The sequence below is a fragment of the Oncorhynchus nerka genome, linkage group LG10 (genome assembly GCF_034236695.1).
Source record: "Oncorhynchus nerka isolate Pitt River linkage group LG10, Oner_Uvic_2.0, whole genome shotgun sequence".
In the NCBI taxonomy this organism is placed as follows: domain Eukaryota; kingdom Metazoa; phylum Chordata; class Actinopteri; order Salmoniformes; family Salmonidae; genus Oncorhynchus; species Oncorhynchus nerka.
The window spans coordinates 43920765-43942415 of NC_088405.1; the positions used below are offsets into that span (position 1 = coordinate 43920765).

The 21651-nt window shown below is 40.7% G+C and overlaps 1 protein-coding gene across 1 annotated transcript in view; it reads left to right on the top strand.

Moving 5' to 3' along the window:
- ablim1a (actin binding LIM protein 1a) overlaps nucleotides 1-21651 on the top strand; it is a 112613-nt gene that overhangs the window by 31656 nt on the left and 59306 nt on the right. The window contains exon 2 of the mRNA XM_065023443.1: nucleotides 20491-20625. Within this exon, the coding sequence (XP_064879515.1) occupies nucleotides 20491-20625 (135 nt within the window). The remainder of the gene's footprint in view (nucleotides 1-20490; nucleotides 20626-21651) is intronic.

The window sequence follows — 21651 nt, forward strand, 5'->3', positions numbered from 1 at the left end:
TTTGGTTTGTTCCTTGTTTTGTCTTCTATTGAGTCTTGCAGTTTTCTCTTGATTTTTTCGATGTACTTCACTCTAAAAAAACATTTAAATCTCAATATATACAGGAGCTCATTTTTCAGCAGCTGCTCAATTTGGAACTCCGGAACACATCACTTAACTTGAAGGAGCTGGAGCAGTTTTGCCTTGAAGAATGGGCAAAGATCCCAGTGGCGCGATGTGCCAAGCTTATAGTGACATACCCCAAGAGACTTGCAGCTGTAATTGCTGAGAAAGGTGGCTCTACAAAGTATTGACTTTGTCGGGTGAATAGTTATGCACGCTCAAGTTTTCAGTTTTTTTTGTCTTATTTCTTCTATATCTACCAATAAAAACAATTTTGCATATTCAAAGTGGTAGGCATGTTGTGTAAATCAAATGATACAAACCTCCCAAAAATCGATTTTTAATTCCAGGTTGTAAGGCAACAAAATAGGAAAAATGCCAAGGGGGGTGAATACTTTTGCAAGCCACTGTAGCTACCTCAATTACCTTGTACCCCTGCACATTGACTCGGTACTGGTACTCCCTGTATATAGCCATGTTATTGTTAGTCGTTATTGTTATTCGTTATTCACTGTGTATTTATTACTTGTGTCACTATTTCTATATATATATTTAGTTTTAAAAAATCTTTACCTTTAACTCTGCGTTGTTGGGAAAGGACCCATAAGCAAGCATTTCACTGTTAGTCTACACGTGTTGTTTACAAAGCATGTGACAAATATAATTTCATCATAATAGGAAAACTATCTGGACCAGATCATCTCCTTCATCCTCACTGCTCTTCAAAGTAATGTCTAACTCTTGTTTCATGGTGAACGATTATTTTGCCTCACGGACTTGTTGACTCAAGATTTATCACTCCGTGAGGCTTCGGGAATAAATCTGAGAACCACGAATCAACTTCCTGTTGGTTGTGTGACGTCCTAGGACAAGGTGAAAGCATAATCTGTGACTGGGTAACAAAATTGTGATGGGGTACAAATGAATCATCTGGACAGGACTCAGGTTAGTGTTTTTCATCATGAATGGAAGATGAAAAAGCACATTTTGGTTTTCAGGAATTTTCACAATATAGCCAATTTTGACTTTGCAGCTGGCCCAACTAGTGGAAATTGCACAATTCTGCCTCCAGGGCAAGATTCATGACACTAAACCTTAATTAACCTGCGGCTGGAAGGGGTGTATCGATCAAGCGTCTCAAAGTACGAGTGCTGATTCAGGATCAGTTTTGCCTTTTAGATTCCAATGAATAAGGTTTTATGGACATGTAAACACTCTAAAGCGGCTACTGTGAATTTGACAGAAATTTACAGGCAGCTTGGTGGCAAGTAAATTTCTGTATTTCATATTACATTACACCTATTGTAATGTAAACACGGTATCAAGGCAAGTACTGTGTAATGAAACACAGTGCCATACCATTAAATTGACTGTATTATACTGTAAAAAGGTAAATGCTACCGTAATCAGGATTAATACATTTATGGATGAAATTCATTGAAGGGAGGGGTCTCTATTTCACAGTAGGTAAAGGTAAAGTGTTCACACATTACAGCATATTAATTAATATTTGTTGGAACTCCTAAAGGCCTTAACAAAGGCTTCCCAGCTGGTCGTAAATACAGGGCAAAACAGCCTGAAAAGACATGGCAAACTGCTCAACCATTAAAAGTTGAAGACTTTTCGCAGCATAAAATCTGTCCCCTATTCATTTTAACGTGATGGAGCACTATAACCACATACGAGTTAAATTGGTACAGCATTCTTACTCACGAGCCAGGAACCATCGACATACTAGTGGTCAAAAGGTTTTTGGCACTCCAAAGAGACTGTACGGTACTGTATTCTGTGCGATTGAATTATAGCACCGTTTGAAATACAGCTATTTTTTCCCCCCGCTCACAACATTTTCCCAAAATGCATCATAATTTACAATAGGCTGAAGTAAACTGTTTTAGACTATTTTACTGTTGATAATACCCCAAATTACCATGTTATTGACAGTTTTCCGTTACAGTGTAGATCAGCACTCCTATTCTGAGATGCTTGATACATACAGCCCCAGAGCTTGATATTTCTTTGTTACATTGTTGAGTGGTTATGTAAGAGGGATTTACTGTATATGTGAAAATATATATACTCACTGCTCTAATCATTCTTTTCCATGCATCATGTTTATGTACAATATACTATTCATTGACTATAACCTCTTGTGTATTACTCTTCGCTGTCGGTCTCTGTCCCCCTTCAGACAAACATCAGTCCTTTTGTGTTCCCTAGCAGTAATACAGATGAAGGATCTTAATTTCAGCCAGTTTTCTACAGCAGTAAAATAACGGGGCAACAACAGGAACTGTGCATTTTTTGTGAATTATAATTAATGGACTTTTTTGTAGGGGTTGATACATTTTTCATTCGGGCAAATCAAGTTTGAAATTACCAAGTGGAAATGACGAACTTTAGAAGCCTTTTAAAAACTCGAATACCCTTCAAGAACATTTTCAGCAACAAAAGAGTGATCAAATTAACATCTCACATCTGAACATGGGTGTCTGGCTAGAAGTAAAGCACAACTGCATGGGGAATTGTGTGTTTTGTCAACTGGTTAGGGTGTTGGCTGTCTTTCATAGGCTGACAACCAAACAAGACTCATGTCTCCCCCAGGAGTCCTTAGTCCTATGTTGTCTAGTTTGAGACTGGAATCAATAGCTGTGGTTTTACTATTGTTGTCTACGTAAAGCTTAGAACACAACAAGAGAGATAAAAAAGAGACAGGCCAAGAGATTATTTGAGAGACAGTATGGCAGCACGATAGAGGTACTGGGACTTGAAAACAGACACAGTAGAGTGTGTGTGTATGTCTGTATTTTTGTATTTGTGTACACGTGGGGTTTCTGTATGTGCTTAACAGCTCTGTGTGCGTGTGTGTGTGTGTGTGTGTGTGTGTCTGTGTATAATTTAACATATTGGGGGATGTTTCGGGGGTCTAGAGTATGTTTGTAACACGGTAGCAGCTGCCATCTCCTAGGCACTGCAATGAGGTGAGGGCTGACAGCAGAGGGGATGACCAAGGGGAGGTGGGGAAAATGGAGTGTGAGGGGGAGGGGAGGTGGAGAGGAGAGGGAGTGGAAGAAAATAGCCTGGCAGGAGGCATACCCCATGCTGCCGTATTGGTTTCGGGAGAAGAGCTTTTCTCCTGCATCTCTCACTCTCTAGCTTGCATAGCTCGTTTTTTCACTCTAAGGATACACCATCTGCCTGGACGTATTTTATACATATCAACCCTCATTTTCTGGTCAGTTTTACCTCAATACCAATGGTCATGGTCAAGGAAAAAGGTAACTGAATTGTGTGTGTCTGTGAGATTTGTTTTGATTGTTTTGATTGCCCGCAGTCTGATGTGCAGTGTGTGTTTTTGTGGATCTGTCCTGTATGCTGATGTAAGCTGCAGACCAGTATTAGTGATCAGCGAACACATTTTTGTAAGGATTGTTCTTTGAGGGAGCATACTAAAGCATAACCAATTCACACAGGATAGAAGATCCCTTTTTGCTATCAAGGAGATATCTGCAGTGTATCGCTCCGCTGATAAAGACACACATGCAAACATACAGTTCCTTATGCTGAAATATTACGTTGATATTTGGAACTGACTGCGTTTTACTACATGTAAATATACGAATATGGCTTGATGGCTAGTTTCAGTGGTGAGTTTGAGGTAAGATAATGTACATTTGTGTACAGAGGGAAAGTGGAGCACTAGTGTAGGGATCCACACGGCGCACAGCCGCCCCAGTCAGACACGCACACATACTCAGTCTGCAGCCATAACCATGGTAACCGACTAAAAGGTACACTCCATTATTGTCTGCCGTGGCCTCATTCATAGTGAGGTTTTTCTTACTGAAATCAGTCCATGTCCTACCATAATATGGTTCGAGTGTGAAATATCTGTGTGTGTGTCTAAATGTAGAGGGTGACTGAGTGTGTGTGTGTGTGTGTGTGTGTGTGTGCACGCTAGCGTGTGTGTGTCAGACAGGCAGGCAGACAGGCAGGCAGGCAGAAAGGCAGACAGACAGATCACATGATATGGCCTATCTGAGACCCACTGAGCTTTGGCGTCTAAGCTGAATGTGTGACACATGGAAAACTGAACTAAACAATGACTACACTCAGAGAGATTGTGCTTGTGGGTGGATTTCCCTATTAAGCTAATAATACTCTAGGCGCACTTGGCAATTTACAGGGTCTGCGAAGTACACCCGAGGAGACAGACCTACTTACCTTGAGTTACATGCGCTCTTTACGCCATCATCACATCTTCAGTATTTGCTTCAGTTGTGTTTCTCATTACTGTGTGTGTGTGTGTGTGTGTGTGTGTGTGTGTGTGTGTGTGTGTGTGTGTGTGTGTGTGTGTGTGTGTGTGTGTGTGTGTGCGCATGTCTGCATGCGTGTGAGTGTGTGAGTTGGGTGTGTACTTGTACATTCTCTTTGTCTAATCCTATGCTGACTCCAGCCGCCTGTAAACACAGATAATCATCAAGAGCATTTCTACCTCATGCCACAGAAACAACGATACACAGAATCCCCTAATTTATCATCACAATCACTTTTATATTTTTGTGACTCACCCAGGTTTTGCAGAGTACTGCAGACACTGCAGTAGTGCCTCCTCTTTGAAGCGTGGCTCTCTCGCTCTCTCTCTCTCTCTCTCTCTCTCTCTCCTCCCTGAAACAGTAGCGGAACATCCTCACTGTTACAGTTTTTCTCAATTGCTAAAACACAATTTCTGAAACCTTGCTCCATTTCCTGAAAACATTAAACACAAAACCTCATCTTCAGGCACTATTTACATAACCTCTGACTCCTCTCGCAAAATGAAACATTCGCCTCAAAACAGTTTTACCTGTGTTCAAAATCAAACACTGCTCTCAAATCACAAACAAAGTGATCAACATGATATACGCTCACAAGCAGTCAGTAAACAATACACCGAAAAATAGAAAACACATTGTTCAAAACATACAATTCTTAGGGAGAAGTACATTTTTAATCTAAAAAAATATTCACATTTTTCCGCCATTGTCTTTTGATGAACGAAAACATGTTCTATCATAGTAGTTCAAAATTGATCAGAAATTACTATTCTGCTTTGCTCTTTGCAATTTAGTTTTTTGTTCTTCCTCCTCATTGTACCCCTATTTTTACAGTACTGTACCCTGCATCTCACAAACTTGTCCTTTGTCTCTGTGATACTGAAATTCTTGTTCTTTGTTTATATGAACTTGCAACCAGCCAAAATGTATTGTCCCTGTTAGTAAATGTAAAGCACAATGTTCAGGGCCATACAATTTGTCCATTGTACAGTATACAGCCTACAATGCACTGTACTACAGTATACATTACTAAAAGGGACAAAAATCAAAGGATTAAACGTGATCAATGTGCTTCTTCTTGTCTTTGGGCTGGGTCAGGCCAGAGCACTTCGTCGACATCACAAGCAATATTGTCCCTCCTGAGGCAACGGGGGAAGAAGCCTCTTGTGTGCCGTATCCAGCCCTGACATGATTCCTCACCTATATCACCACAGGCTAAATCCATGGCTTGCAGCAGATTTACTCTGGTGTAGGGTTGTCTATCATACACTTTCCATCTCCAAGAGGAGAAAAACTCCTCAATCGGATTCAGGAAAGGCGAGTATGGAGGGAGGTACAAGTTCATAAACTGCCCATTGATGTTAAACCATTCCCATACCTGAGCAGCTCGGTGGAAACTGACATTGTCCCACACTATCACATAGGTGGGAATGGGATTCTCATTTAGCTCTTGACCCTGCTGCTCTTGAACCTGCTGCTCAAATAAAATATATCTTAGATTGGCAATAAAACTTAGAAGGTGCTGGGTGTTATATGGCCTGAGTGTAACATGGTGATGTAGAACACCATGGTTGCTGATAGCAGCACAGATTGTGACATTGCCACCTCGTTGATCAGGGACTTCAACAATGGCCCGCTGTCCAATCATGTTTCGGCCTCTCCTTCTCCTCTTTGTTAGATTGAAGCCTGCTTCATCGACAAAGATGAACTCATGGGGTCTGTCCAAGGATTCGAAGTCAAATATTTTCTGTGTAGAAATACAATATACTGTATGTAGGATTTTGTATGTTGTACAGAGACAGTGCTATACTGTAGAGTACAATTAGGCTTCTGATTCACATACATTGTATGTGCTGAAGAGTAATGTCATTCACATAGTATGTGTTAGTACTGTAGACAATCTGGATTACAGTAAATGTTTCTGAATACACTTACTTGCACATACTGAGCTTGCAGTTCTTTCACCCTTGGTGAGTTGCGCTCAAAAGGTACTCTGTATACTTATTTCATTCGCATCCTGTTAGGATGGAGGACACGGTCAATTGTGGAAATGCTCACACTGTCGATGTGTTGTCTTGAATCACTCGTTCCTGGATTTCTCGGAGTCGTATTGCATTATCTTGAAGGACCATGCCAACTACAACGGCCTCTTGCTCCCGAGTGAATATAGCTGTCCTTCCACCTGCATGTGGCAGCCTTGCAATTCTACAAAAAGTAGCTGTGCAGTTACAAAACATATTCATGCAGTACAATACATACAGTGATTAACTTTACAAATGTATATTGAAACAGCTGCATATAGTGTAGTACAGTAAATTTGCAATTACAAAAATACAGTAGTATCCTGTACCTGTTCTCTTCTCTGAATGTCCTTACTATGGTGGACACAGAAAATCGGCTCAAATTGGGTTACACTCTAAGTCCTGCTTCCCTCATTGTCAGTCCATGGACAAGAACATGGTCTATAACTGTTGCTCGTATTTCATCAGATATTTCCACTCTTTGTCTTCCTCTTCCTCTTCGTCCTCCTCTTCCTCCTCGTCGCCCACCTCGCATACGCACTCGTCCTCTCACACTGTTTCTTCTATCCATTCTCAGACTTTCTCCTTTCCACCTTCAACAACCTGTTTGCTCTCTGAACTGGTTTATATTGGTTGTGTTCGCATCATTTGAAACAGGTTAAATCAATTTTGAGTGGTTGTGTTCAATCAATGACATGTTTTCTCTATTTGTATTTGATTGTTGCCACTTGTGTTTACCAGTATGGATGACATGTGTATTAGAGTGCAGAATGTGTTTTGAGAATGAGAATGTGTTTAGAGTTTTGCTGAAAAGTCTAAGTGAGATCTGCAAATTGTGTTTTTCCATGTGAAATAGTTTAAGGTATTGACAACAGACTGCATAACTAGCTAAATGAGTCCAGGCAACTGAGAACCTTGTTCAGTCAATGGGTTTTAGTGTTTTAGCAATTGAGAAAAACTGTAATACAACTGTAGCAAAGGATCAGCACTTATAGAGGTAAAGCGGAGTGGATACATCCCAAATGGCACCGTATTCCCTACATAGTGCACTACTTTTGACCAAGGCCTATATGGTCCCATTTGGGACGCAGATCGTGAGTTAGACACAGCGAGCACCAGTGTTGCGGCCTAAAATCAATACACAGAGCTCTGAAACCTGCATCCCCCTTGAGATATAATTAGTTTAGAGAAGGAAATAGAGGGGACATCCAGGTTGTGTATGACAAACCTTAGAAATACTCATTATATGTGACAAACATCCCTTTGCCATTTGCTCTGTGCTAAAACTGAACCCCTCATCTGATTATCATAGGAAATCTGACACATGATGCTAAACAGAGAAGATAGAGTCTAGATTTGGGCCTGATTTTGGATCCTGTAATGTATTTAAATGTACTATCTTTCACAGGGAGGTAACAATTCTTTTGATAGGGTAGGGTTTTTTGATAGGGTTTTTATTGTTTAGGAAATGATAAGAGGGGGCAAATAGTCTTAGATACACAGTAATCCTGTATAAAAATAAACACTATATATTACACACTTGACAGATACACAAAAGTACATACACATGTCTCTACACACACAGTATGTACCAAGAGCTGGGTGGGTGAATTGAAAGTCCTTCTCCGTTCATACATTACAGGTAACTGTGTTAGTTAGAACATCCCAACAACAACAACCCTCTGGTCTATGACAGCCAGCCATTTAGAAACAATGATTATTCTGTGTTAGGTCCCCGGGGATTAGTTATTCAGGGCTGGGGGGCTGGTAGAGGGAGATACGTTCCCCCCAATTTGTGCCCATGTTTGAAGTGCTTTGTCTGGGACACTGGTGCAGGGGCTGGCGGTTGGTCGGGGGGTAGGGGTTGTGAATCAAATCATACATATTCATAAGAGGGAGGTTATAGGATGCCTTATTATGTCTGTGTGATAAAGAGTACCGCACGCCCTCACCAAAACACACATGCACACACACATGCAACCTCGCACGCACGCACACAAGCACTCACACACACACACTTTTACCACAGTGGGGATATTTAGAATTTGATATTTGTTGTAAGCCATGCCACTCCAGAACTGCTCATCCCAGAGGGGTTGGTTGGATGGGAGACCCAGAGCCATACACATGTGTGTGTGGGAGGGGCATGGTTTGGTGGGGAGTTGGTGTGTGTGTGTGTGTGTGTGTGTGTGTGTGTGTGTGTCTGTATGTGTGTGTGTGTGTAAATAGAGTAGTGTGTGTGATACTCATTGCATCTGGCTTGTATGTTCTGTATATATCTTCTATATCTTATCAGTGGAGTGTCCCAGACACGCCACAGGGGTCCTGTTTTTCTGCTAGGCTCCACAGGAAGCAGTCATTTCAGTCTCATACTTAAATGACTTACAGAAAACAAATAGTGGTGTGAAAATACGCTATTAGAACTTTTCCTTTGATTTTTTGAGTATTCCCAATCCATTTTCAAAACACTACTACTGTTTTGTGCATTTTAGATAGAATAGTCTAGGACGAAAATGGGAGACCCAGAAAAAGGGTTATCTGAAGGACAGCTGAAGAACCCTTTATGGTTCAAGGTAGTCTAGAAAATAGGAAGTTAAAGCTTGAGCCTGAGAGTGAAGATGAGAGTGGAGGCTTCATCAGTTATTTCCCCTCTCCATCCATAAATTACACACAATCTATTGTTATTTACCGGCAAGGCCTGTGCATGCGTAACAGGAAAATATGTCCATGGGCGATTCAATCTGTCCTTCTCCAGTTCCCCCCAGTGCATCATCGGCAATCTTTATTATTGCTTATGCAGAGGCTTTAAAGAGATGGGGGTTGGGGTTGTAGTAGGTGGGTTGAAAGCACCACTCGTCGAAGTGTGCTGTGCCTGGGGAAGCTCTTTTGGTAACTTTACACCTACATCCATGGATTTGGGGGCTACGCCTGTCTGTCTGTTGCCTTGTATCAGTCCTAAAGCAATGCAGGCTATGGGCTGTAAGTGTGAGAGGAGGCCTGGGTGATGATTAGGGCCATGTTCGGTAGGACAAATGTTGTGGAAAGTTTCACACAGAAATGTCATAAATACAGTGGACACTACTCCTTTTTCTACATAACATATTTCTATCTGAACATTTCACAATGTTGTGCCCTGTTGAATGTATCCCAGTGTACATGGTTTTACCTGTGATCTTCCAGTGATGAGGCAGAGGCAGTATAGATCTCTCTGTCAGCAGATATTACAGTTCCATCCTCTGTAGACTGAGACATCAATGCAGTAGTAGAGTCGAGGGTGGAATGTGACATTGTGTGACCATAGTTACTGATTAATCACTCGGTAAGAGCATGGTATAGCGAAGATATCACAGTCTCACATAGTTTTTTGACATCCTTGTACAAACGTATATTTTCTACTAGTAAACTGCATGAGATCCAGACGATTTAGGCACACAGAAACAATTACGGTTAAGACATTAATTCCGACTGGCTTAAGTTAAGAGTTAAGGTTTGTATCACATCCGGACATGATTGGGAGTCCCATAGGGCGGTGCACAATTGGCCCAGCTTTGTCCAGGTTTGGCCGGGGTACGACCTTCATTGTAAAATAAGAATTTGCTCTTAACTGACTTGCCTAGTTAAATAAAGGTGAAATAAAAAATAAACAGAAACAACTTTAGGGTTAAGTTCAAGCATTCATTCCAATTGGTTAACAGTTCACGAATTCATACTGATTGGTTAAGTTAAGGATTAAGGTTTTGTGATAGAGTTAATTCAATTCAGGCATTAATTCCGATCGGGTAAATTAAGGATTAAGGTTTGGAATAGGGTAAAAACTGAAAAACACGGTTAAGTTTAGCCATTAATTAAGATTGGCCTTGCTAACTCAATGTGGATGGATGGTGCAGTGGTCTAAGCAGTGACCTCCTGCTCCATAGACTTTGGGCTTAATGCTAGATCCGGGCACTTGTTTTGAGTATTACATTTTCTCCCACGGTGGATGGTTTCGACAGGGTCTCCCAACGTCCTGGCGACCTGTGATCGAGTGATCTCTCTGGGGATAAACAGTTCTACTTACTTACAGCTATGGTGATAGCACAGTCACCGTACTGGGCTAGCCCTGGGTATTCCCTATTACTGAGGTAATATTGTCACAGTTGGTTTATTCTCGGAACCCAGAACCAAATCTTGCAAGAAACTACAGTTGGTTTGGAGTATTCATTACTCCTTAGTCCCAGTAAGTTGCTGTATAGTTACATACCAGTGCTGAGGCGCCATATCACATTGTGAGTACTGAGTACTGAGCCCTCACCACTGCTGTCTTAGTTCACTGCCACTCTGGTCTAAGACCTTTGTTATTGAAGAATGACTCACAGCTCTGTGGAAAATCACATTGAGCACACGAGGGAGACAGACTCCCTCCCTCCTTACCTTACTTCCCCCCTCTCTCGCTCTCTCTCTTGCTCTCACCCCTCTTTTTCTCTCTTTTAACTCCCTCCTTTCCTCCATCCGTCCATCTCATCCTATAAACCAGGGTTGCCCAATAGGCGGCCCTTGAGCCAATTTCCTCCCTCAGGTGATTTCATTTGCAACCCCTTAAACTTTCTGGGCAAAAATATAAATAATAACAATTTCTTGTATAAATAATTTTCATTTTGGGACATGAAATAAATTACCAGGAAATTAGCTCAAAGTTATTTTAATTGAGGAAATCTGTTCCCAAGTACTCCCATGCATAAAGAGAGAGGCATATGTGATCGTATCCCAATGTCATCGAGGTCGGAATTTATTCTGTTTTTTGTCAAATATTATATATTTTTGGGATTCTTGCGGTCAAATTGCGGTGTACAAATTATTATTATTTATTTATTTATTTAAATTTGACCCCTTTTTCTCCCCAATTTCGTGGTATCCAATTGTTTAGTCGCTACTATCTTGTCTCATCGCTACAACTCCCATACAGGCTCGGGAGAGACGAAGGTTGAAAGTCATGCGTCCTCCGATACACAACCCAACCAAGCCGCACTGCTTCTTAACACAGCGCGCATCCAACCCGGAAGCCAGCCGCACCAATGTGTCGGAGGAAACATTGTGCACCTGGCAACCTTGGTTAGCGTGCACTGCGCTCGGCCCGCCACAGGAGTCGCTTGTGCGCGATGAGTCAAGGATATCCCTACCGGCCAAACCCTCCCTAACCCGGATGACCCTGGGCGTCGCCGCAGCCGGTTGCGACAGAGCCTGTGCGCGAACCCAGAGTCTCTGGTGGCATAGCTGGCGCCAGCTGGCGCTGCAGTACAGCCCCCTTAACCACTGTGCCACCCGGGAGGCCGTGTACAGGGTTATTTAGGGTCCAGGGTCAGCGCACTCTCAAATGTTGTTTTTCCCATCATTGTAAGCCTGCCACACACATATTATACAATACATTTATTAAACATAAGAATGAGTGTGAGTTTTTGTCACAACCCGGGTCGTGGGAAGTGGCAAAGAGCTCTTATAGGACCAGGGCACAATCCAGAAATCTGGCAGTGGCTTCTGATTAAATCAAATTATCACAGAACAGCTTGTTGCAATTTCGATGAGGCTCTGTTGTTCAGATATCGGTAAGTGGACTGGAGGCAGGGCATGAAAGGGATAACGAATCCAGTTGTTAGTGTCATCAGTTTCGGGAAAGTGCCTGCGTAATTGCAGACCCAACTCAGTCAGGTGCTTCGCTATATCACATTTGACATTGTCGGTAAGTTTGAGTTCATTTGCACACAAAAAAATCATACAATGACGGAAAGATGAATGGATAAGAGTGTCTGACTAAAATGGAAAAATGTGAAGTGAATATGTTTGCTGAACGTTTTCTGAAGGTGTTCCCTTGTCAGAAAGAATTTAATGTGAAGGGTGGAGGTGCGATCTGTTTTTATAACTGATTACTATCTGTTGTGGTCGTTCCCTGGCTTATTACACAGAGAAAATGCCTGGTACTTTATCCTCAGGTATAATACTTTTTAACTGGGTATAAGCATGTATGAACCTTTACAATATCTGATAATAAGGGGTATAATATGTTATGCCTCTCTATGTATTAATATTTCAACTGACTCAAATTGCTGTTAATTACTCAGGATCATTATGAGTTGACAAAAATAAATTATAGGGGGGGGGGTGTACATACTTAGGACTGGTGTTACAATGCATTATAACGGCATCATAGTACATTAAACCTGCATGCTGTAAAGTGTGACTGAATGTTTTGGTAAAAGGTATGTTGTTCATGTTAAAACAACTTTAATCTCAGCAGAATTGTATGTGTGTGTGTGTGTGTGTGTGTGTGTGTGTGTGTGTGTGTGTGTGTGTGTGTGTGTGTGTGTGTGTGTGTGTGTGTGTGTGGACATGTTTAACTCTTCTTGTGGGGACCAGAAGTCTTGACCAATTTGACCAACTGGGGACATTTTGTTTGTCCCCACGAGGTCACGAATGCTATTTCTAGGGTGTGTGTTTCTGAGTTGATGCTCTTGAAAGTGTAATAATCTGCAGTTTCAAAATAAACTGCATTGCCGCAATGGAACAGTATGTGTATACAGTATAGTGGTGTGAATGTGTGTGTGTGTGTGTTATTCTTTTCACTGTCATGGTTTCTGAGCAGTTGGTCCTTATCCACTGCTCCATGTGGGAACACAGATACAGATACAGAGCCTCTGCCTGCCCATATACCCGCATCAATAGCCATTGGAGGGCAAAGCTACAGTTTACTAATGTATAACCTACTGTGTATTATATTTTATAGGGTATGTTTCTTGGACATTGATAAAAGGGGCCAAACAACAACAAAATGCTCACCCTGCCACTGTTATCGTAAACAGCTGTGCGATTGGGCTGGAGAAATGTAACTACTCTCAAATTCATAAACAGGGCTATGGATCCAAGGACGATAGTTTTATTTAAATGTTTCTCCCCAGTTGGTAGTTACAGTCTTGTCCCATCGCTGCACCTCCTGTACGGACTCGGCAGAGGGCGAAGGTCAAGAAGAGCCGTGTGTCCTCCGAAACACAACCCAGCCAAGCTGCACAGCTTCTTGACACATTGCCCGCTTAACCCGGAAGCCAGCTGCACCAACGTGTCAGAGGAAACACTGTACACCTGTTGACCGCGTCAGCTTGCGTACGCCCTGCCCGCCACAGGAGTCGCTAGAGCGCAATGGGACAAGGACATTCCAGTCGGCCAAACCCTCCCCTAACCTGGATGACGCTGGTCCAATTGTGTGTCGCCCCATGGGTCTTCCGGTCGCAGCCGGCTGTGACAGAGCCTGGACTCGAACCAGGATCTCTAGTGGCACAGCTAGCACTGCGATACTCGGACTATAGGAAGGACTATAGTTTTAACCATGTTTCGAGGCAATACAGTTTTTGTTTACAATTTCACTGTTTACAAACAATGGAGTAAATCCAGCCATATTTAGGGTTCTGACGAGGTTCAAAAGCTGAACTAAGCTCATGAGGCATTTTTTAATGAAATCCATCAAGAACAAATGGGTATAAAGGATATATTTAAAAGTCCAAACATGAGGTACCAATCCTAGATTACCCTAGTCTAAATCTATGACTAGGCTTAGCCTGTGAAATGATAAACTAGACCTATACACTGTTCAAATGAAGTGTTTTATAACACACAAAAAATAGTGCTGCCACCAACGTTAAGGTGACGAAACGAACCCGGAAAAAGTTGAAAATACTATCATGGTGTCAGTGGTGGGAAAAGTACCCAATTGTTATACTTGAATAAAAGTAAATATACTCTAATAGAAAATGACTCAAGTAAAAGTGAAAGTCACCCAAAATACTACCTGCGTAAATGTCTAAAAGTATTTTGTTTTAATATACTAAAGTATCAAAAGTAAAAGTATAACTATAAATAATTTCAAATTCTTCATATTAAGCAAACCAGACGGTCTTGTTTTTTCAATTTACAGATAGCATGGGGCACATTCCAGTCCTCAGACATAATTTACAAATGTGTTTAGTGGGTCCGCCAGATCAGAAGCAGTAGAGATGACCAAGGATGTTCTCTTGATAAGTGTGTGAATTGGACCATTTTCTTGTCCTGCTAAGCATTCAAAATGTAATGAGTACATTTGGGTGTCAGGGAAAATGTATGGAGTAAAAAGTACATTATTTTCTTTGGGAATGTAGGGTAGTAAAAGTAGTCAAAAATATAAATAGTAGAGTACAGATGCCTCAAAAAACTACTTAAGTAGTAGTTTAAAGTATTTTTTACTTAAGTACTTTACACCATTGCAAGTCCCTCCTCTTATTGTACATTCCCTGCTCTTATAAGATGTGATGATTAAGTCCTCATTAGTAATTCCAAAACGTCAAACGAACAGTATTATTCTTAAACAAAGAATACAAGACAATATCGTTTTGTGAAAATACAAACGATATGCTTATCCATGATATAATTAATGAGTGTAAATGTGCTTTTTCAAGACATGATTTTGAAGCTTCAAATGCTTTATCTTTTCTTTGCAAATTATGAAATGACAACATAACATTAATTACTGCAGTCGACTAAATCAGGGTCACACAGAGTGTTTCTTGGTAGTCTTAAACAAATCTACTTTAAAACAAAAGTATACACCACTCACAGGGTTATGGGCTTAAAAAAAGAAGACACCTGTACCATGTCAGATATAGAGTTGACATGTATTACATTTTGAGTTTGCATCCCATTATTACACTGTATATACATCACAGAAGACTGAAATATAACGAAACCATTTGTCTTAGAAACACCAGATTTTAGGTGTTACATTTAAAAAAAAACGTTTAATTAATGACGAAAGTATGACAAATATGAATAACATTCCACCCATGAGGCCACTAGGTCATTTGAATGCAAGAATAGGCTACCAGGTGTTTCACATTTTTATATTGATAAAGTAAGACAGGTCAAAGATCTGTAAGGCATTCTATTTCATATTCATGGGGAAAAAAACAGCTAACGGACTGCTAATGTTAGCAGTAGCACTTATACAAAACATGTTCAAAACGTCAGCCCGGAGCTCAATATGATCCACCAGTTTTTCTATAGGGAGACAGAGAAATAGCAAATAATAACAATAAATAATGATAGTATATGAATGCATAATTAATTTACTAACTGCTATCATGTTAATACATTGCAATATGAATATACAATTATTAAACATATTAATAGCAATATGCAACATGTATATACATGAATGAAGCTGTGCAAATATAGCAACAAGATAACAATAGGAATCTCAAAAGTAGGATACAATAACATGTGGCGTGGCCTCCAATATGAAGTAGTTTAAGTGTCTCCATTACACATTTAGGCAAATTGTGCTTCAGGCTTAATACATTGGCGACAGCCCTCCCACCTATATGTTTCATGTCTCAGGTAGCCCGTGAAAGCTAGCATGGATAGAATGCAATAGTTTACTATTATTTGCTATATTCTCATAATGTTCATGTGTTAACTTATCGCCACGGTCCGCGCTATGGTGAAACTAGCACTCTGAGAGATCTGAAATCATTTGATGGTGAACTTTGGCAGCCAACTAGAGAAGAAAGGCAAGCTATTACATACTTGAAAGTCAGGACAATACTTGTCCTGAAAAGAAACATTATTTTTAAAGTTTATTTTATTTTATTTAGCAAGCAGTAGGAATTTAGAATTAAATGTGGAGTGTAGCTTTATAGTTACATGATGACATCACCTGCCTCACATACCTTATTCGGCAATCATAATGTATAATTTTTTTTATTTTTTATAATTCTATCATCATTTGTCACAATAAAGAAAGTTTGACAAAAGAAAAATCCACCCCAGCATATACTCTCTGATTACAACCTCATTGAATCCTGGCGAGCACATGATCCTAAAGCAAAAGAGAACACTTTCTACTCAAACAGGCATAAAACATTCTCACATTTCGATTTCATACTATTATCTACACCTCTGTTTTCTTTAAACAAGAAAATATAAATTCGACATATGAGCTTATTACTGCCATATTCAAATCTTAGAATGTACTAAAAGATTCACAAGATGGCATTTCAAAGTACATTGCTACATAATTCTACATTCTGTGATGTCAAATGGATCTAATTGAATACATAATTATCAATTAAAAGGCAGTCGATGACCGAAGGGTTCTATGGAATGCCACCAAAGGTTTTATAATTCTTTTTTTAACTGCATTTGCATGTGGTTTGAATATAAAAGAATTGGAAATGTTTAACTGCGTTAGATCGTTCTCAACAAACACTCATGACCAGGTAGCTATTCCTCTTTCCAAGGTTGAGACAGAGCTCAATTAACTGATTAGAGAGCAGAATTTGCCATCCATCGAATTTGACTCAACCATTGCTTCCATGGTAATCGTCCTAGTCATTTACTGGCCAACAAGCTAAGCAGTAATGATCAATTAGCTGTTATAGCAACTATTGAATCTGGAACAGGGGAATTACTATCAGAACCCACATTAATCAATCAAAGTTTCTCCCACTTCTATAAAGAACTGTATACCTCAGATTATAAAACCGCACACCCAGCCAGACTAAGTCATTTCTAAAATAATTAAGAACTCCTCTTCTCTCAATAGAGGAAGACACCCTGGCTGGGAGCCTGAATTGTTAGGTATGCTGCACTGTTGGATATTGAAACATAAGCATTTTGTTGCACCTGCGATAACATCTGCAAAACATGTCTTTGCGACCAATAAAATCAGATTTGATTTGAAATCTTCTTCAATTAACTCAAAGGGGTATTGGATAGCATAAATCAAGGCATATCACCTGGATGAGACGGTATTCCTCCTGAGGTCTGTTTAAAATGTGGGAAGCAATTATATCCGCTATCAAAATGAGTAACACACGTTCACAAAGGGTCAATGTGGGGGAGATGTGAATTCAGCACTAATTATGCTTGTATTAAAAAAAGATAACGAACCCAGTGTTCTCACTATTGACCCCTGTCTTTGATGAACACAGATTTTAAACTGTTTTCCAAAATGTTGTCTTCCCATCTCGAGACTTACTAACCAAAATTGGTCCTACTAAAGCGGGTTTGTTAAAAAAAAATGTATCCTTGGATAACCTATGTCGACTATTACATATACTATACAAAAATATGTGGACACCTCTTCAAATGAGTGGATTTGGCTATTTCATCCACAACTGTTGCTGACGTGTATAAAATTGAGCAGACAGCCATACAATCTCTATAGACAAATATGGGCAGTAGAATGGCCTTACTGAACAGCTCAGTGACTTTCAACGTGACATCGTCATAGGATGCCACCTTTCCAACAAGTTAGTTCATCACATTTCTGCTATGCTAGAGCTGCCCCGGTCGACTGTAAGTCCTGTTATTGTGAACTGGAGGAACAACAACGGCTCAGCTGCTCGAAGTGTTAGGCCACACAAGCTCACAGTACTGGACCGCTGAATGCTGAAGTGTGTAGCTTGTAAAAATTGTCTGTCCTCGGTTGCAACACTCACTACTGAGTTCCAAACTGCCTCTGGAAGCAACCTCAGCACCAGAACTGTTCTTTGGGAGCTTCATGACATGACATGGGTTTTTATGGGCAAGCAGCCACACACAAGTCTAAGATCACTATGCATAATGCCAAACGTTGGCTAGAGTGGTGTAAAGCTTGCCGCCATTGAACTCTGGAGCAGTAGAAATGCGTTCTCTGGAAGGATGAATCAAGCTTCACCATCTGGCAGTCCGACGAACAAATCTGGGTTTGGCAGAAGCCAGGAGAACGCTACCTGCCCGAATGCATAGTACCAACTATAAGGTTTGGTTCGGGGCAAGGCCCCTTAGTTCCAGTGAAGGGAAATCTTGACGTTATAGCATACAATATAGATGATTCTGTTCTTCCAACTTTGTGGCAATAGTTTGGGGAGGGACCTTTCCTGTTTTAGCATGACAATGCCCTTGTCTACAAAGCGGTGTCCATACAAAAATGGTTTGCCGAGATTGGTGTTGAATAATTTGATTGGCCTGCACAGAGCCCTGACCTCAACCCCATCGAATACCTTTGGGATGGATTGGAACTTCGACTGCGAGCCAGGCCTAACATCAGTGCTCGACCTCACTAATGCTCTTGTGGCTGAATGGAAGCAAGTCCCCACAGCAATGTTACAACATCTAGTTGAAAGCCTTCCCAGAAGAGTGGAGGCTGTTACAGTGGCAAAGGAGGGCCCAACTCTATAATAATGCACATGATTTTGGAATGAGATGTTCAACGAGCAGGTGATCGTATCTCTTGTCTGTCTTGGAACATACAGTGCATTCAGAAAGTATTCAGACCCCTTGATTTTTCCCACATTTTGTTACGTTACAGCCTTATTCTAAAATGTATTAAATATTGTTTTCCCCCTCATCAATCTACACACAATACCTCATAACGACAAAGTGAAAACAGGTTTTTAGACATTTTTGCAAATGTATTAAAAATAGAAAATATAATTATTTACTTACATTCGTTTTCAGAACCTTTGCTATGAGACTCTAAATTGAGGTCAGGTGCATCCTGTTTCCATTGATCATCCTTGAGATGTTTCTACAACTTGATTGGATTCCTCCTGTATTAAATTCAATTGATTGGACATGATTTGGAAAGGCACACACCTGTCTATATAAGGTCCCACAGTTGACAGAACATGTCAGAGCAAAATCCAAGCCATGAGGTCGAAGGAATTGTCCGTAAAGCTCTGAGACAGGATTGTGTCAAGTCACAGATCTGGGTAAGGATACCAAAACAATGTCTGCAGCTTTTAAGGTACCCAAGAAAACAGTGGTCTCCATCAAGGTGCTTCAACAAAGTACTGAGTAAAGGGTCTGAAAACTTATGTAAATGTTCTATTTCAGAATTATTATTTTTTTAAACCTGTTTTTGTTTTGTCATTATGGTGTATTGTTTGTAGATTGGTGAGGGGGGAAAAAAACAAATGAATCCATTTTAGAATAAGACTGTAACGTAAACAAATTGTGGAAAAAGTCAAGGTGTCTGAATACTTTCTGAATGCGCTGTATACCTATTATATCTATTTAGTTTTACTAAACGCATACTTTCTTGGACTGTTTTGGAGATTTTCACCAGAGCGTTTGGTGTGCTCTTTCCTGTCTGAGTTTGTGAAGGGCCTGAATACAGCAGGGCCGAACGCAAACATGCCTGTTTTAATACAAGACCACAGAGTTTGCTAGAGGACACACCAAACACGAATGCCCTCTAACCACCTCCATGCCCCAGAAATTAGGGGAATTCTGAACAGTATGGCAGCACAATGTTTGAAGTTCACAATTTGTCTTTAATCTATCATTTGTATTCTGATATGGGGGCCCAAGTTCTTCACATGGTATGTGTCTGTGTGGTTTAGTGGGTAAAATTCTAATTAAATGTGCCATTTTACTGCCCCAAAAGTCGGGGGTTCTATTCCCACTTCTGCCTGTTCTACTTTCACTCCTTCTCCATCTCCTCCTGCTTCTAATCTGTCTAAACAAAGCAGACAAAAAAATAATAATTCCTATTCAGATGTGAGATAAATTGATTTAACATGGACTTTTTGACTTGAGTATATGGTAAGTCGACATGTCTGAATCAGGTCCCATGTTCTCAGTGTAACAAGGGTGGTTCAGCACAACAGTTTATTCCTGAAGACTGGCTGAATGGACTAAAGCAGTGTTTTCACAAACAGACCAGTGATGAAGGCCCACTCTATACATGTTAATTGCGCTATAACTTACATACCCCTAAACATTTTGATTTTAACATAATTTATAATCTCACAATAGCAACTGAAGCATATAATTGGTCAAATGTTCTACCATAGGAAAAATATTAAATATTAAATTCCCAGTGTCTTATTTAAAATGTTAATTCAAGTCTGGTCTGAAAATCATCATCAATCAATATTTACATGATATACTTTTCATGGTTTCAGAACACAATTATGGTGTTTTGAGTCTTTCTATTTTAACAGTGTAGTGCATGTGATTACAGTGTTTCATACTCATGTCTATTTGTGTTCTGTTCTGTTCTATTCTAGTGGCACATGCTCAGGACGCACACAATTCCAATGAGAAGCCTCTGATCCAGTGCTACAAGTGTGGGGAGCCATGTAAGGGTGAGGTGCTGAGGGTCCAGTCCAAGCACTTCCACCTGAAGTGCTTCACCTGTAAAGGTAAGTACAGTACCAAACCCTGAAGATAATTTGTTGATGGTGGTATGACCTATGCTCCTCATGAGGTAAAAGGGTTTAAAGCTTAAATGGTTTAAATGTGGAGGTCTACCATTTTTTTCTGAGGTCTTGGCTGATTTCTTTTGATTTTCCAATAATGTCAAGCAAAGAGGCAGTGAGTTTGAAGGTAGGCTTTGAAATACATCCACAGGTACACCTCCAATTGACTCAAATGATGTAATTTAGCCTATCAGAAGCTTCTAAAGCCATGACATAATTTCTGGAATTTTAAAGGCACCGTTTAAAGGCACAGTCAACTTAGTAAACTTCTGACACACTGGAATTGTGATACAATTGTGATACAATGAAATAATCTGTCTGCAAACAATTGTTGGAAAAATTATTTGTGTCAAGCTCCAAGTAGATGTCCTAACTGACTTGCCAAAGCTACAGTTTATTTTTTGAATTTTTTTATTTGACCCCTTTTTCTCCCCAATTTCATGGTATCCAATTGTTTTAGTAGCTACTATCTTGTCTCATCGCTACAACTCCCGTACGGGCTCGGGAGAGACGAAGGTTGAAAGTCATGCGTCCTCTGATACACAACCCAACCAAGCCGCACTGCTTCTTAACACAGCGCCATCCAACCCGGAAGCCAGCCGCACCAATGTGTCGGAGGAAACACAGTGCACCTGGCAACCTTGGTTAGCTCGCACTGCACCCGGCCCGCCACAGGAGTCGCTGGTGCACGATTAGACAAGGATTTCCCTACCCGCCAAACCCTCCCTAACCCGGACGATGCTAGGCCAATTGTGTGTCGCCCAACGGACCTCCCGGTCGCGGCCGGTTACGACAGAGCCTGGGCGCGAATCCAGAGTCTCTGGTGGCACATCTGGCGCTGCAGTACAGCGCCCTTAACCACTGCACCACCCAGGAGGCCCGGAAGCTATAGTTTGTTAAAAAGAGTGGTTGTGGAGTGGTTGAAAAATGAGTTTTAATGACTACAACCTAAGTGTATGTAAATTTCAT